Genomic DNA, 16,573 nt, shown 5'->3' with positions numbered 1-16,573 from the left:
GTGGGAAAAATTGTACAACCAGAGGAAGAGGGAGGAATAGGGATCAAAGATATAAAAGAGTTTAATATAGCCTTAATAACTAAATGAAAATGGAAACTAAGAATGGAAAAACAAAGGTTGTGGAATGATGGTTTAAAGTTTGAGTATGACTTTTGGAAAACCCTAAATGGTAATTGAAACATAAGATATGAATCTTGGAGGTGGAGAGTTTTGTGTAAGGTGTGCGAGGAAGGGTATAAAGAGAATTGGGTTGATAGTAATGTTGTGTGGAAAGTTGGATTAGGTAATAGGATAAATTTTTGCGAGGATAAATGGTTGGGTGAAATACCACTATGCAATAAATTTCATGGGTTATATGAGATTTCAAAAGATAAAGAAAAAACAATTGAGGAATCAGGAATGTGGAATAGTGATGGTAGGAAACGGTGTTTGGCATGGATAGAGAGAAATTTGAATTAAAAATAATCCAATAACAAATATTATTATAAGAGGTACCAAGCGTGTCATTTGATAAGAAATTTGAGGATACATGAGTTTGGAAAGAAAAAAATATATAGGAGTGTACACAGTTAAATATGCATATATAAAAATGCAAAAAATATTATAGTGTGGAGGACATTAATATGTTAACTACCTTTTGGAGAATAAAAGCTTTACCAATTGCACGACATTTCACGTGAAGGCTATTGCTAGATAAGTTACCAATAAGTAGAAGGGTAACTAGTAGGGTGGTAGGAATAATTAACATTACATGTTTGTTATGTAATTAATAATAAAGAAAAAACTTGTAAACATTGTAAAAGAGCTCATAAAGTTTGGAACATATGTGATGGATGGGTTGGTGTGAACACAATACACCATAATCAATCTAAGCATCATTTTTAACACTTTCACCTATTTGAAATGAAATAAAAAAAATATGACTTAGAGAATAATTTGGATATTGGATATCAATCATTTGAAGCACATGGAGACAAAGAAATAAGATGATCTTTAACTAAAGAAACCTAGATGTCAAAAAAGTATTTTTCATGGCCTAATTAAAAGTCTATGGTCAATACACAATTTTTCTTATGCTACATTCCTCTGTTTATAGTGGTACCAATGTTCATTAGGATGTATAAACACTATAATAATCATGATTATATATGGTGAACAAAAAATAACCATGCATGTTATAGAACAACCATGTTTAGGTTAATGAGAAATGTTATTGGATGAGTACATAAAGAGATTGAGTAACACTGCTAGTATGTAGTGCAATATTTATCATAATTTGAACTTTAAACTTGTGTACTTATTCATAGGTTAAGGGTAGAGGTAGATCCCAATAGTTGGAATGCATATGTTTTTTTTTTTGCTATTTATAACATGAAAAAAATGGAATGGATAGGACATGGGAATGATTTAATAGAATCCTGAATCAAACACTTAGAGCAAAAGGTGTTGCCTTGACAACCCATGTATTAACGATATCTATTGATTTTGTGTGTCAAAGGTTAATAGGTAACTTATAGGGAAAACTACTATATCAAAATAATTACTATACATCTAAACATTTAACTAAGACAATAACTAATAAGTTATGAATTATTGATTATTATATGGATTTGTTAATCGTCGGACTCCCTCCATTTTTATTAATGTTGTAGTGTGAGCTTTTATTGTTAATATCTTTTCTACAAGAATTAAAACATCCCAAGTAATATATATATATATATATATATATATATATATATATATATATATATATATATATATATATATATATATAAATTGTTGTTAAAAAATATGTAAGAGTTTTATCTTACTACAAAACTTTAATTGACTCCTAAATATTTAATTTTCAAATCGATCTCCAAATGTTGTACATCAACTGTAAATTTATTATTATTATTTTTTTACTATTTATAATTTAAAGGAAAATTATATAACCTAATTGAATTTTTTTTACTATAATAACCTGATCAAACTTGGATTCGACCTAATTTGATATGGTATTACGTGGATTCAAACTTGGTCGATCCTATTTCAATCTAAATTAGTGTAACACAATTTGAATTTTGTATTACATTGACTCGATGTGGGTTTGAAACAACTCGGTCTGATATTAACCTGACTCAGTTCAATCTGACTAAAGGTTTAATTTGCTCAACTAAACTCTAGGTATATACAACACAACTCAGTCTAAGGTGGGTCAAATCAACTGAATATAATATGGATCCAATTAGACTCAACCAAATATGGGTATGACTAAACTCAATTTGATATGACTTGGTTTATTGGACCTATCACAGACATAACTTTACCAATTTAATGTGGATTTAACTTGATTGGATCTGAAATGGGTTTAACTTAACTCAATCTAGGATTAACTTGAGTCAGTTTAACATAAGGTTTAGAGTTTATATATTTCAATTATTTATATAAATATTTAATTTTTTTATCATTATTATTAATCAATTGTTGGCTGATTGATTAATCTTTGAAGGTGATTATTATGCTGAAATTAATTTTTAAATATTAATTTTTATATTTTAAATATGTATTTTTGTGACTAGTCTTGAAAGTGTTTATGTTATTGTTTTTATACATATTTATTGAAAATAGTTTGTTTTATGAAACATTTGTTTGTTGATTCATTAAGTGTTGATGTGATTATAAAGTTTTCATCACTAAAAACTCATTAGCTACATTTAAAAGATGTTATCTATATCTCATGCTCAAGATAGATATTTTAGCAAAGTTAAGTATTATGCATTGATTGTTTGGGCGTATATTTTTTGTTCTCAAAATAGTGTGTTGTGAGTTATAAACACAAATATATACTTTTGGTATGCATTTCTTTCTTAGATTTTATGATAATAATTTCAGTAATGTACAAGTGATTATTATATTTATTTTCTTACTTCAGATAAGTACACCTCAATACAATAATACAAAATTAGCTGTTACTAAAAGTACAAATCGTCATTAAAAAGAAAATTAAATGATAGGTATAATTCTGACTTTTTCTTAATATTATTGTTTAAATATTTAAATCATTACCTTTCAAGTTATTTATTGTTAGTTAATTATGGATATTATTGTCAATCTAAAAATGCACATGTAATATGCTGATTTTATTCTTTATTTTGATTTAAAAATGTCATATTATTTAATTTATTTTTAGTTTAAAAGAATTGAAATCTAACAACTCTCGTGTCTCTACTGATGTAAAGACTAATATGTATAAAATCTATATTATGAAATGTTAGTTTAATTTTTGACGGGTTTTATTATGTTACATTATTTTTTTTAAAGAGTTTTTGTGCTTTTTATTTTAATATAAAGTTTTAAGGCTTATATTTTTATTAATATATATTTTACAAATAAACTTTTCTTATTCTTATAATTCAGAATCTTATTTAAAACTGTATCTTACTTTTTTTTCCGAAATATTAACATATTTCGTTACAAAGTTTCTATAATATTCATGTAGATGATAATCTGCATTCTTCCACGTTACTCGTCTTAAAGAAAAATCAGATTCTTAAGACATCCAATGAAACCAAATTATTCCAATTTCCAAGAATAGGAAAATGACACTTGAACAACCATTTTTGACAACATTTAGACACGTGCACACGTGTCTAAATTTGAGTGGTCCATTTTTATTTAATTTTTCTAACTGGACCACTCAAATTTAGACACGTGTACGCGTGTCTAAATGTTGTCAAAAATGGTTGTTCAAGTATCATTTTCCATAAGAATAATGAAAACAAACAACTACAAAAAGAAAACGTTTATCTTAAATTATAAAATATTGCAATAATCATATATTCTAAGTTGAAATTCGAATGACTTGTTCTTATCCCTGTTACTGTAATAAATTATCACATGTTTCACTGTGGAGTTTTCTGAAAACTAGCGATGACAGTGACGAAGAGGGAGCTGGTTGGGTAGGAAATCGGTGGCGGTGGAGAGTGGGAGCTGGTTGGGTGCAGGGTCGGTTGCTGACGGAGAGGGAGCTGGTTGGGTAGCATGGGCGGTGATGACGGAGAGAGCTGGTTGGGTAGCTTGTCGGTGGTGGTGACGGAGAGGAAGCTGGTTGGGTAGAATGGTCGGTTGTGACGGAGAGAGAGCTGGTTGGGTAGCAAAACGGTGGTGGTCCGTGCATGTGCAGAAAGAGATAAGGACGAAATGAAACCCTAATTGAATGAAACTAATTTACGTGGCATGCCTGAACTGAACCTTACTGTCTTTGATTTAATGCGACCAAAACACACTAGCTCACCTTGTATCGACAACTGAACCCGCGTGTTATGCCTAAGTCTATCTATTCAATATCTGCATGAGATCATGCATAAAGATCATAGACTAAAGTATTTTTTTATATCAGAAAAGAGATTCCGCCATTTATCTACCATGCAAATGTCAGAGTTGATTCTTGGGAGATTAAATTCTAGCCTGCTCTTCACCGGTAATAATAAACTGTGGGCCGTCAGAGCAGGAAATGAAAGCTCAATCTCGAAAACTGAAATATAGGTAATTACATAATAAACTGTGGCATGGTAATAAACAGTGTGAAGAATTTTATTGGTAGCTACGTTGGTCGGGAAGGGAATCATAAAAGAACATTGGAAGTGGGGAATCTTGTCAAACACAAAATAATTTCAGCAATAAGATTAACTTTATTAAAAATAAAGCTAAATCATTTAAAATTTGAAGCTAAAACCGCTCTAATAAGAATTGTAATGTTAAATATGTCAGCAAAACCAAAAACAATTAATATAGCAACCATGAAAATAAATAATTAACCTTAAAGGGCGAGAATAAAAAAAATTCTTGTGATAGAAGTGACTCAAATCAATTCAATTGTATATTTTTTTCTTCAATTATAATTAAACTGATTATCATTAGTTTAATTGTTTAATTTTTTTAAATCCAAATTTTCAACCTACTGTTTTTTATCGATGGATTTCAGATTTTAGTGCTTAAAGTTTTGTTCATAATTTCCCCTTTTATTCATCTGTATGTGCTTACGATCTTACATTGTTATTAAGCATTCCAATCTTTTCATGTTCATTATATGAATTTTTATCATAGGAAAAGGATTCATAAAGAGTAAAAAAGTCATTAACACACACACATATATATATATATATATATATATATATATATATATATATATATATATATATATATATATATATATATATATATAGGATAAGAATGATAGATTTATAAATAAAAAGAGAGATAAAAAAATGTATAATATGATTGAATCAAAACTCATTAGAACAGGTGATTCGGTTTTGAATTTATGAAAACCATTTTTACTAATACTTTTAATTTATTTTAACTATTTGATTAAATGTAAAAATTTAAAGATAAATACTTATATTTTTTAACATTTTACGTAATTAGAAACTAGTTTGTCAGTAATCAGTAAGAAAAAAAAAAGTTATCGAGTGATAATACAAAATAAATTTACAAGTTAAAGGAAAAAAATGGCTTGACTTAGCCCGTTAAAAATTTCTTATTCAAAATCGAGCTGAGTCCATTTAACTTGTTGAGCTGAATCAAATTAACTTATATTTTTTTTAATTGTAATTTTATTAGTTTGATTCATGGCACCGTAGACTAACTTTCACAACTTTATTTACAACATAACTATTAAACTCTTATGTTACTTTAAAATTTTGGATGTTTCTTTCTTAAAATCACAGTTTTTACTTAAAAAGATTATATGATATTAAAACGACAACTTTAATTTCTATCAAATTAACTAAAACAGAATGAGTAATATTTAAATATTTATCTACTACAGGGAAGTGGGACCCTCGCAGCTGAAGACTAGATTTACCTCTTGTAGGCGGCAAAAAAGTCAAGTAAAAAAGGGAGGGAAAATGAAAATGGATCTAAGGCGGCAAAAAATGGTACTATATATACCTCTTCACCCCACCATTCTACTCACCTGCCTGCACCTACATCGTTCCTCATTCTTAACGCAGGTCACTTTTTCGGCTCCGCTACTGAGGGCGGAGGCCCGATGAGGTATTCTTCTTGATCTGAAAGCTTTTTGTGTTACTTTTTTTATTCGTCGTTCTAAAGCTTCGATTGCATAAATATACTACGGCAGTGTCCGATTGGTTTCTTTATGGTGCTCTCGTCACTGTTCATGTTTTCGTACGATTTTCTATCTTTACTTTGAAATTTAAGATCTTAACTTGTCATATATATGCATCTGAGAAATTGAAACTCAAGTTAAAATCTGATAAATACTACAACCCGTAGTAGTCAATTGCAATACATAAATTGCAATCTAGAAGAAGGTTGATGAGTACAACTATTTTGAGTTTTTACATACCTCTTCGATCTACACCGACCTATAAAGCAAATTTGGTGCCACTATACTCTCTTTGTCCTAGTCCTAAACTGAGAAAATTGCCTAGTATTTTACTACGACAATGACTCTGTTATAATACACAGGATACAAGATGAATATTTAATAACTTCTATTGTCTCGGCGCTTCACTGGTCTCCTGAATACTGGAAAACAATTCTGGCTGATTTTTTATTTTGTTTAAATCACTTTGTTGTTTCAACATCTTTTCGGTGTTACCCTTTTTCTTAGGCGTCTTAGGCGTCTTAGGCGTCCTGCTAGCTGTGAAGTGCAATCTAGCCAACAGTGGCCGAGGCGCTCTCCTTTCCCTGTCAAATCCTCGCACGCATACATATCCTGCAAAACATATTTTGCCCATTTAGATATATTTGGCTATCTAGTCACTTGCCTAACCTGTAGATTACTGTTTTTAATTATTTTATTAGGAAAACTACGTTTGCAGATTTCGGTAGTGAATTCAAGGGATTTTTGGAGTGTATGTTTCTGCTTAAGTTTGAACAATTAAGCGTAGTTGAATAATAATTAGCAGGATCACACTCTGGGAGCCACATCTTACCTCTCCAAAAGCATTGTTGAATGTCTTGTGTCGATAAGCCTGGTTGAAAAAAAAATACACACAGTTTAATTGTTTTGTATATATATCTATTACATTTTAATTTTTATAAAGCTACCTTTAAAAATCGATGACACGGATGTTCCAAAATATACTGTTCTCCTACCGAGGTTCCAGATCCAACTACGGGGAACACTAATTGGGTTTAAACTTGACTCATTATCAGCAAAAACCTGTAGCAAATTATATTTTAGTACGTAATTTAAACCACATGATGTGAGTAGCTTTCATAACGGATAACAATTCTCGTTTACCTCATTGACTTGAAAGTAGGTCCCGTTTAGTGGAAAGCTCCCTCTCATAGCTGTTCGACATGGTATCTATTCATAAATTCATATATGCTAATTACATCTCTAACCAGATATTTTTTTCCACTATTGTGTTATTAGTGACTAATAATCATAAGCAATGCATGATTAAAGCATTCATACCAGGATAGTTCCTCGAACTATCTTTGAATTTACTTCACGGAAACTGTTGCATTCATAACATTCATTTTCTTTACAAAGCTGGCCACTATCCTGAGAGCTGCATTTTCTTTCTGGTGGCTGTATGGACTCTGCTGTCTCCCCTGTGTTATACAATGTGTTTGGCAACACGAAAAACACCATAAAACCAAAATAATAATATATATCTGTAAGTTGATACAAAAACTACATTTAATTCAAATCAATTTAGAAGGAACATGGTGTCATGTTATTTTTGTTCACCTGGGGTCCATATAGCTAGAAGGTATTTGCCTGGATCATCTGGTTCTCGCGTTTGCCACTGTGGTTGATAATTGATTAATAAAATGGGCAGATGCAATAAAGCACTATTATTTTTAATTGATGTATCAATAACTAACCCCTTTCAGTAGAGGATGTGAGTCGGGTAGTTCATAACTGCAAGAAACAGAAAACACTATCAGAATAATTTGCAAGGATTCCTGTTATTTTTTGTTGTTAGTGGTAACTATTCGTTTTTCCATATTACAAGGTTAGTTTTATTCTGGACACATGGATATTGTACATCATGTGAAGCTTTTGCAGCTTTTTTGAGTTATTTTCCCATTCGCGTTTTTGAATATTAACTTTTTTGTAGTCCAGTTAAGTAGTCTGAGATGAATTGGTTTTGCTACTTACACGTAATGCTCTGTTCTCAACTTGCTCACATTCTTCAGCTTGGGTGTAGGGATGCATGCCACATCTGGATTTAAAGCAACCAAGGCCTTTGACATTTCTCCTTCTTGAAGTTCCATGTTTTGTTGCACATAGTTTCGTATGCTCAAAGCGAACTTTGTCATGTCTACTTTTATGTCTGGAATTTCAAATGAATCCTTTTTGAAGGCGTCCTCTATATCACCTTGTGAAAATTTGGAACGTTCTAGATCTGAACTTGCTGGCACTTCAACTATAGGGTGAACGTTCTTGTTTTGTTGAAGTGCCCCTTCAATTGGATTTTCATGGAGAAGCAAGGTCGTTTGATTTATAACTTGTGATGCCTTCCACTCGGTTGCATTGTTTCCAGTTGTGTTCGGCATTCTCTCCTCCTCTGGTCCTGGCAGGGCAAGTCTTGCACTGCAATATTTAATATCGAATATCGTTTACATGTAAGTGTGTTTATCCGAACTCATTACGCGCCTTTCATCATTTAATATTGAAAGTGGCACTAATACAATTTTCTGTGTAATTTGTTGCATAACAATTGCTGCTCCCCCCTCCCCAAACAATTCTATGCACCTAATCGTAGTCATCATACCTTGCAAAGGCACTTGCAAAGTGTCTGCATTCCCCTCTCATTGGGCATGCATTGCAATTCGGTTTGCTTTTAGTACAGAATACCTGCATGAATTGATTTATTTCCCCAGTCATAACAGGTTTCATTGAACTATGGCCATCCCTCTGATAAATGAGAATGAGAAAATGTAATTTACCTTTCCAAATGTAATCAATTGGTAGTGCAGCTCATACCTTCAGCAAATATCAATAAAACAAAAAATCAATTTAGGGAGTTTAATCACGATGGAGAACTTAACCAGAAGTGTGAAATATGCATGATCTCATGATGTTGTATAATTATTCATGTTGGCAGTTGATGAAAATTAAATCTAAAGGAAAATTTAATCAGCAACTAGAAGATACTTAGTATCATTTAATATATAACTTTAAATTGAAAATAATCATTACAATGTTCTTTGGTCTAGCTTGCAGAGTCGAGGCCAGAGATATTTTTGTACCGCATCCAACACTGGGTACCTATACAGCACAATGATGTCAGGTTAGCTCTTATTTTCTGTCTGAATTATAGCCTCGTGCTATTTATTGTCGTGGAACTCACAATTCTAGAACATGCAACTGTAGTGACTCTGGCAGTGGCTGGATTGGTACCCATCCCAAACGAACCACTATGCGTCCAACATTTGTGTCCACCTATTGAGGCAATAAACTGTCAATATATTCCATAATCCTTAAGTTTTGTACTAGTGTTTTCAACATACCGGAAAAGCAAGATGGTGCAGTGTTAAGAGTCGAATACACTCCACACTTTTCAATCCCAATCCCCTGATGCTGAGCAAGAATTCTCTGGACGTATAAATAAATTGAATTAACATAATGCTTTTTTTCTGCTTGCATGAATAAAACTAATTTCGTGTATTTATGCATGTCTATATATGATTCTAGTGAATGAGGGTTCAGGATTTTGGTGTGCGAACTTACCAATTTGGATATATGATATTAAAGTAGTTTGATAATATCTATACTTACTTTGCCTGGTCAGGTGGAACGTCTCTCAGCCACTCAAGATCAATGCCCTTGTGCTTGTCAACCAATAGATTGAGGAAATTCTGCACAGTAATTCATTTGGCATAATCTGTTTAGTATTTAAATATAAGATTACAGTAGAATCACTTCATGATCTGGAATTCTACCTGAATACGTTCAGCAAGCATATTGTTCATGCCCCTTTCTTTGATTGTTCTGGATATTTCATTGACATCTGCACGTCTCACAGCATCCCAATCCACAGAGTCCATGGTCTTCTCTGTCTTTTCTCTTTTCCCTGCTTGAGCTTGTGCTTGTACTCTTAAACTATCCCAATCAAAGTTCTTTTTCTCTTCTTTCTTGCTTTTTGGTTTTACTGAGGCAGATTTTTTCTTACCCTCTCCTTTCCTCTTTTCATGGTTGGGATTAACAACATCCTTTTCTCTTTCTTTCTGCTTTGGTTCTTGGGTTTGTTCTGAAATGTGAAAAACATTATGGTCATGATTAATTTGCTGCAAGAGATGGAGTGGGGATAGAATACCTTGAGAATTGGCAACTGCAGCTTTGGAGTCGGACTCTATTGTTAGAGGATCACAGCAGTTAACTTCAAGTGCTCCAGAATTTCGGGTTACTTCCAAAGTATATTCTTTGGTGGCGGGTGTTTCTGAAGTGTATGGAATAGCATCTGATTTTTTGTATGAAATTATGTTATGTAACCCTTTCCTAATGCTTCCTTGACATAAGCTGTTTTGCCCTTCCTCAGTCATTGCATTAATTGTTCCACTTTCTACTGGGCCTGTGCTTTCCTTGTCCGAACTTGTGCTTTCCTTGTGGCATGTACTCGTTGACTTCAGAGGAAATCGAGCAGCGAGTGCCATGAATGCAGAACTGCAAACAAAAAGGGTAATGTTAGTTTGTACGAATGCTTAATTATTGTTATGTTCACTGTATATTTCTCAGTAATTAAGCTTGCATGCTTTATACCTGGAAAGATGGTCTGATACATTTTGAGTGAGGAAAACACCGACCACAGAATCCACAACAGATCCCTTCCACATCGAAAAGCCCCTGTCTCCTGTTGTATGTGTTATGTTATTAGTACTTGAACCATTTAACTGAATATGTATAAGAGCATTTTCTAAGTTTGTTTATCATCATTTTGATTTTGATAAACTGGTGATTAACTTCGTCAGACAAAAAGCTTTTCTTAATTTAGCGTGATGTATTCTTGCTTTAGTACCAATGAGAGTTTTTCTATTGTGTGGAAGGATTGTTAATAACTCATTCGCTTGGCTTTTTTATAAATGGTTTTTGTGGATAACCATTTTAGAAACATTTTTAAGAGAAGAAAATGTAATTGTTTTTTTATGCATACTAATTTATTGGAGCCTTTTCAATGCTGCATGATTTTCTAAGGCAGGAAAAAACACACACTTATATATATATATATATATATATATATATATATATATATATATATATATTAGGTAGATATTTGTCAGTTGTGTGAATAGTGCTTAGATTTTCGTGATAATATCATTCATACCTTGTACTTGATGCATCTTTGCAATGAATGCCTCTGCCCTTCCACGATACACTTTCCGTTCTTGTTCCCACCATATCGTCTTTTCTGCATCACTTCCATCAATCCCACTATTGTTAATATCCTCAAGTAAAAGCGCCCAAACTTTATTAGTTTCTTCATCAATATCAACTTTAGCTCGAATGTTCCTTTTTTTGGGTTTGTAGGGAACAATGGCACCATGCGACTCATGCTCATGCATATACTGCCCATGCGAGTTACGGGCTTCTCTGTTGATGTTTAGGAATATAAATTGCTCTGTTAAAGCGTCCACATTTTTGTCCACAATTTCTTTCCCTTCGTCTACACATGCTACATTCAATCAATCAATTTTAGTAAGACAGACTGTATGGTAGAATTGTGTTTTAACACAATCATAATGTTATTTGAAAAAAAAATACCTAATGTGTTGTCTTGTCTTTCATTTTTGCAGGAGGATGCATAACTGACAGGATTCTTTCCTGTTCGTTTCTTTTTTGTGAGTGATGCTCCCAAATCTGCAACTAAAGCATCAATACATGTCTGTGGCCCTTGTGCATCACCAAATGTTCGTCTGTCAGAGCTACACGTTTGCTTTGCAGTATGTGCTAGACCAACATCAGTTCTTGTAGAAGCTCTTGATCTTCTTTTGGTCGGCCTCTTCTGCCCTAAGGATAACGTGTTCTCAAGGGGTTGATGTTTGTCCTGAATAGCTGCTCCTTTTGTAGCTGAAATCAAGACTGGGACTCCAGCTGCAGTATAATCTGAACCAGAAGCCCAGCACTTGGGACTTGACATATAAGAATGTGATCTGGCATCTTGTAAGAATGTTGCCAGTTGGACATCTCTGGTGGCAGTCACAGAAGATTTACGTGGCGCCTCTGAAGTTCTCCCCTTGACGCTTCTCCTTTTCTTATGAACATTTGGAAATTGAACCCCATAGTTTAGGCCGTATGCCTTCATGTCATTATATTGTGCTCCTAACATATTAATGCTGGTATTATCTGCCTGTTCAATACCAGGTTTTCTCTTAGAACCGACAGCTTGTAAACCACATCCTGTGCTACAAGCGTCTCTGCCAATGGAGTTATTTGGACACTCTTGAAGTCCATTATGATCAGCCACCCAATTCCTTGAGCTGCTGGCATTGGCAAAGAGCATATTTTCTCTGCGTCCAGGATCGTCTATTGCTTGCTCTTTGCTCCCAAACCTCAAGGACCTTTTACATGTCTGTACGGTTGATTTAGGCCCCGATGTCCATTCTCCTGTCACTTCTGTCTGTGGAGAAGTTGTGTTCAATCCTTTCCTTGCCTTCCTTTTGTCAGCTTGGTTTTCTTTAGATTGAACAGTGTCTGCAGCGGCTTTCTTAATTGTTCTTTTTGGTTGGCCTTCTTTTACGACCTTGGCCCGGTGCTTTCTTCTTTTGGGCTGTTTTGCTTGAGGCGTTTTATTCAGATCAAAGTTCCGGCGTATATCCTCTTTCGCTGCAGGTACAGCAGCCACTTTTGTAGTCGGGCCATTTATTTTGTTGTGAGGATTATAGCACGTTGTGGATGTGTTGTTTTTGTCTTCCCCTTCTCGGTTCCTTTCTTCCATGGTCATCGGTGTTGCAGCATCTTTTCTGGTTTCTGCTGCGATGACATCATCTTGGTGTGGTGCAATTTCAGCAAATGTCTTGCTACAGTAATCGAAGTATGATGGGCCTGCAACATGAAATTATTTAAATACGAATTAGAGTCGGGAAATGTAAACAGATGATGAATGTGCAAGCCTCATGTCCAAGCTTGGATAGCAGAGTCACAAAAAGACAAGAATTGTGTGGAAAATTGATTTAGCTGATGTAGCTGTTCAAAATTGATCACTAGCATATTGATCACTAACATTTTGGAGAGCTGAAGTCCGAATTGTAAAACAAACTATGAGTTTGATTTAGTAGTTTAAATTTGTTGATCTTTTTTTTTTCCTTTGTAAGACAATGTTCTTTTGTTTATGAAAGCTGTGGTTTATGATTATTTTCTGAGCTGTATTTTTCTTTATATATGCGAGCGCATACATTTTCTTATGCAGGAACTATCTTTATCATTTATTCCAACGAAAGCTAATTTTTATAATGGACAATAATTGGTTATATACATGGTTGTTTAATGAGAAAAATATAAGTTTTTATGTTGCTCTAAAAATGTTCTAACAACTTCATGCGACGCTATGGAGAGAAAGATACAAGTGTATAGGCCAGTTGGACAACAAAAGTAACAGAACTCAGATAGAACTAGGATGCGAATATTCAATGACTATATGGATCCTCTGCTGATATTCTTTTGTCGAATTAATATGTGTGACAATTTGATGCAACAATGTGATGGAAGAGAATTTTGGCGTTAAATGCAGCAGAGGATCCACATGTTCATTTCTTACAGCTGTTTAGTTCAAACATCTAATTTTATGGCACCATCCTTAACGGTATAAATGTTACATTTCAATTTTGAAAATACGGGTTTTACTTTGTTCAGCTGTTGCACATTGCGGGGATGGAGTAAAGTCATAACCCTCTAAAGTATTTAATCTATATTTTCAATTTTTAAAATTTTCATTTGATGACAAAAACAATTAGATTAATAAAACATAATGGTTAAAATCATCTGAAGTGTTTAATATGACTGCAGAAGATCAGTTCCCCATTGCCGGTAATGGATACCGGCCAAGTGCTAGTGCACGCTCAAATGAAAATTTTAATAAAATGCACGCTAAAAATATAAAAAAATTATTGCTCTTACCCGGAAGCTCTGCATACTGGTTATGGATAGTATTGAGAAACGGTTGCTCCACACCGGGAAGTTGATGATGATGGAAAGATGTATAGGTCGTCGGAATGAACTGTGAATTATACGGCGGAACAAATTGGCCTTCATTTGTTACAGCAGAATATGCCAACGGAAGGTCTGGCTGGGTCAAAAGTTGAGGAATGCCGTTACTTGAACTGGGAAAACTGTCAAAAGATATTTGAACGCGATTTGCGGCATTGTGATGGGCGAAAGGGGAAGGCTCCAAGCGGTGGTTAGGCCAGTTGCTTATCTCTGGAAATGCTGGAAGATCAAAACCAGCAGGTATCCCATTGGAATAAGAATAGAACTGGTTTTCCATCTCAGGAGTCCAGATCGGCACTGGCGTCGGAATGATGGGCATGAAAGGGGTGGTGGCGATGGTGGGGACGACGGGGACTTGAGCAGCCTGCTCCTCAACCTTCCTTGCGTTTTCCATTTTGACTGCAAAAGGACTCAGCAAAAGGATTTCTGCAAAAAGGACTTAACAAAAGGATTTTGTGAAGTTATTCTAGAGATGTCCCGAAGAATAAAAGGTCTATTTTCGGGGACAAACCTGCCAGCGTAAAATGTAAGTGGTTTCGGAAAACAGAGATCACTAAATAACAAAAATAAAGTAGAGAAGATATATGCAGTTTTTCAACATTAAACGAGGTGAGTTTCTGAGTTACCTCTTAAAAGTAACCGGTGACTGACAAACCTGGTGGTCAAGATGTAATTACTGAAATTTAAAGAAATTAATTAAAATAAAAATTCCAAACCTGTCTATGGAGAGTGTTGGAAAGAAGACTGCTCACGATAAACAATATTCGCTTATTCTAGTTGCTACCTCCGACTTTCTGCTCGCGACCTCCGACTTTCTGCTCGCGATGAATAGGAACTTTCACGAGACCAAAACCGAAGTTGAAGTAGAAAATCGGAGAGTTTCGTGCGGATGCTGTTAAGGTAGATTTATCGAGTCAATGCCGGAAATCTGATTTCAGATATCTATATGCGGCAACTAATGTTATATATATATATATATAACATTTCCACCGAATGTGAGAGAGAAGGAAAGAGAGAAAGAGAACCTACACGAATTTCTATGAGCTTGCATATGCAGCCTGAGCTATTTTATTTTACTTTATTACTTCTATTCTCTTTCCAGAATTTAATTAGATTAAAAGTTAAACTTTTTTTTTTCTTTTCTGCCTTATGTTTGGTGGCATTTAATATTTTCTTCCTTGTACCAACTCGAAGCGACCGGTAATGATTTACGCACATCAAACTCGAAAACGATGCATGCACACTTTAAACGTAAAAGTTTTGCATGTGCATGTATACATCATTCACGTAAAGTTTGTTTCACTCTACGTGAATATACATCAAAGTTTATGTGTATACATATTTTTCACATTTTACGTAAATAATAATATTTATTATAAAAAAATTATAAATATTAATTTTGTTGTATAATTTGAACGATAAAAATATAATAATTTACTTTTATTTATAGTTTGTAAACTTCTAAATGTATTAATAATTTGTAAAGTTTGTCAAATATTTTAATAATCTTACAAATAAAAATAGTATAAGATGTTTGTTAAAAGATAGTACTTGTTTTAATATATTAAAATTGCAAACAAAGTTGTCGTTTTTATTTTATATAATTAATATTCATAAAGTTATTATCAGTTTTAAATGACTATCCTTATGTAACAGAAAATATCGGCATCCTTATCAATTTGATCACCAGTCCTAAAACAAACAGTATTAAATGATAAAAAAATTTATTATACTTTAAAAATTATTTAATATGTCATATTAAATATTTGAAATGATTTATTTAATAGTGTTAAATACGGTACATGAGTTTTCCTTGAAAGGCATTAACAACTGTTGATGAAATTATTTATTAAAATAAATTTATTAAGTGGAAAACTTAGCGAATATAGAGTAAACTACCTGTGTTCCACGGGAGAAGTTTGTTAAAATATACATTTGTTTATTAGTGATATTACATTTTAAGTTTAAAGTAAAATACATTAACAAAACAAAAATGAAATAAATTAAATTTTCAAAATGTTTTTTACAATTTTGTTTAAATCTTTAGAGTTTCTTTTTCATGTATTACTTTCTTAAGACAGTATCCCTACATACTAAGTAATTAAAAACTTATAATACTATAAAATGATCTTTAATTAATAGCATTGAAATAAACATCACAAATAAATAAAAGTAACTTTTAATAATTGAAGCGTTATTTTTTTACTTTTTATTTGTTATATAGAGATAGTGTCTCATAGAATGGTTTAAGAAATGTCACACATGATTCTAATTAATTTATCTGTTTGATTTTTTTTCTTAAATTTAATTATGTTATTTTGTTACTAAAGTATGTCAGTTAGACGTGGAAGTTCAATCATGAAATTTTTAACGTTAATTTTTTCTGTTGTTTTTTTACTTTTA

General features: G+C 32.9%; 1 protein-coding gene across 2 annotated transcripts; it reads right to left on the bottom strand.

The window, feature by feature from the left end:
- Window positions 1-6,220: 6,220 nt before the first annotated feature.
- Window positions 6,221-15,066, bottom strand: LOC148198061 (DNA glycosylase/AP lyase ROS1-like). 2 transcript variants are annotated; one of them, XM_088115956.1, is made up of 19 exons: window positions 14,081-15,066; window positions 11,729-13,009; window positions 11,292-11,639; window positions 10,730-10,820; window positions 9,913-10,633; window positions 9,749-9,828; window positions 9,481-9,565; window positions 9,321-9,412; window positions 9,170-9,238; window positions 8,917-8,953; window positions 8,742-8,824; window positions 8,126-8,560; window positions 7,849-7,885; window positions 7,712-7,769; window positions 7,433-7,572; window positions 7,256-7,321; window positions 7,060-7,174; window positions 6,945-6,983; window positions 6,221-6,724 (listed from the first exon to the last, which is right to left on the bottom strand). In XM_088115956.1, the coding sequence occupies exons 1-19, from the start codon at window positions 14,562-14,564 to the stop codon at window positions 6,501-6,503; spliced, it is 4,485 nt and encodes a 1,494-aa protein (XP_087972082.1). In that variant the 5' UTR covers window positions 14,565-15,066; the 3' UTR covers window positions 6,221-6,500. The 2 variants fall into 2 exon arrangements, with proteins under 2 accessions (XP_087972082.1, XP_087972081.1); XM_088115955.1 differs by lacking the exon at window positions 14,081-15,066 and having other exon boundaries at window positions 9,913-10,220; window positions 10,287-10,633; window positions 11,729-13,360.
- Between the last annotated feature and the right edge of the window lie 1,507 nt (window positions 15,067-16,573).

Source organism: Vigna umbellata, chromosome 5, assembly GCF_029865625.1.
Source record: "Vigna umbellata cultivar VRB3 chromosome 5, Vumbellata_1.0, whole genome shotgun sequence".
NCBI lineage: Eukaryota > Viridiplantae > Streptophyta > Magnoliopsida > Fabales > Fabaceae > Vigna > Vigna umbellata.
Note: the sequence above shows the minus strand (reverse complement) of the source record. Positions and strands in the feature narration are given on the sequence as shown.

What these genes read in the sequence shown, in the direction of transcription:
- LOC148198061 (XM_088115956.1), bottom strand. Translation starts at nt 14,564, where the DNA reads ATGGAAAACGCAAGGAAGGTTGAGGAGCAGGCTGCTCAAGTCCCCGTC. An exon ending in TTGAGAACAGAGCATTACGT is followed by an intron (nt 7,886 to 8,125) that starts GTAAGTAGCAAA and finishes TGTTTCTTGCAG; the next exon opens with TTATGAACTACCCGACTCAC. An exon ending in CACATCCTCTACTGAAAGGG is followed by an intron (nt 7,770 to 7,848) that starts GTTAGTTATTGA and finishes TATCAACCACAG; the next exon opens with TGGCAAACGCGAGAACCAGA.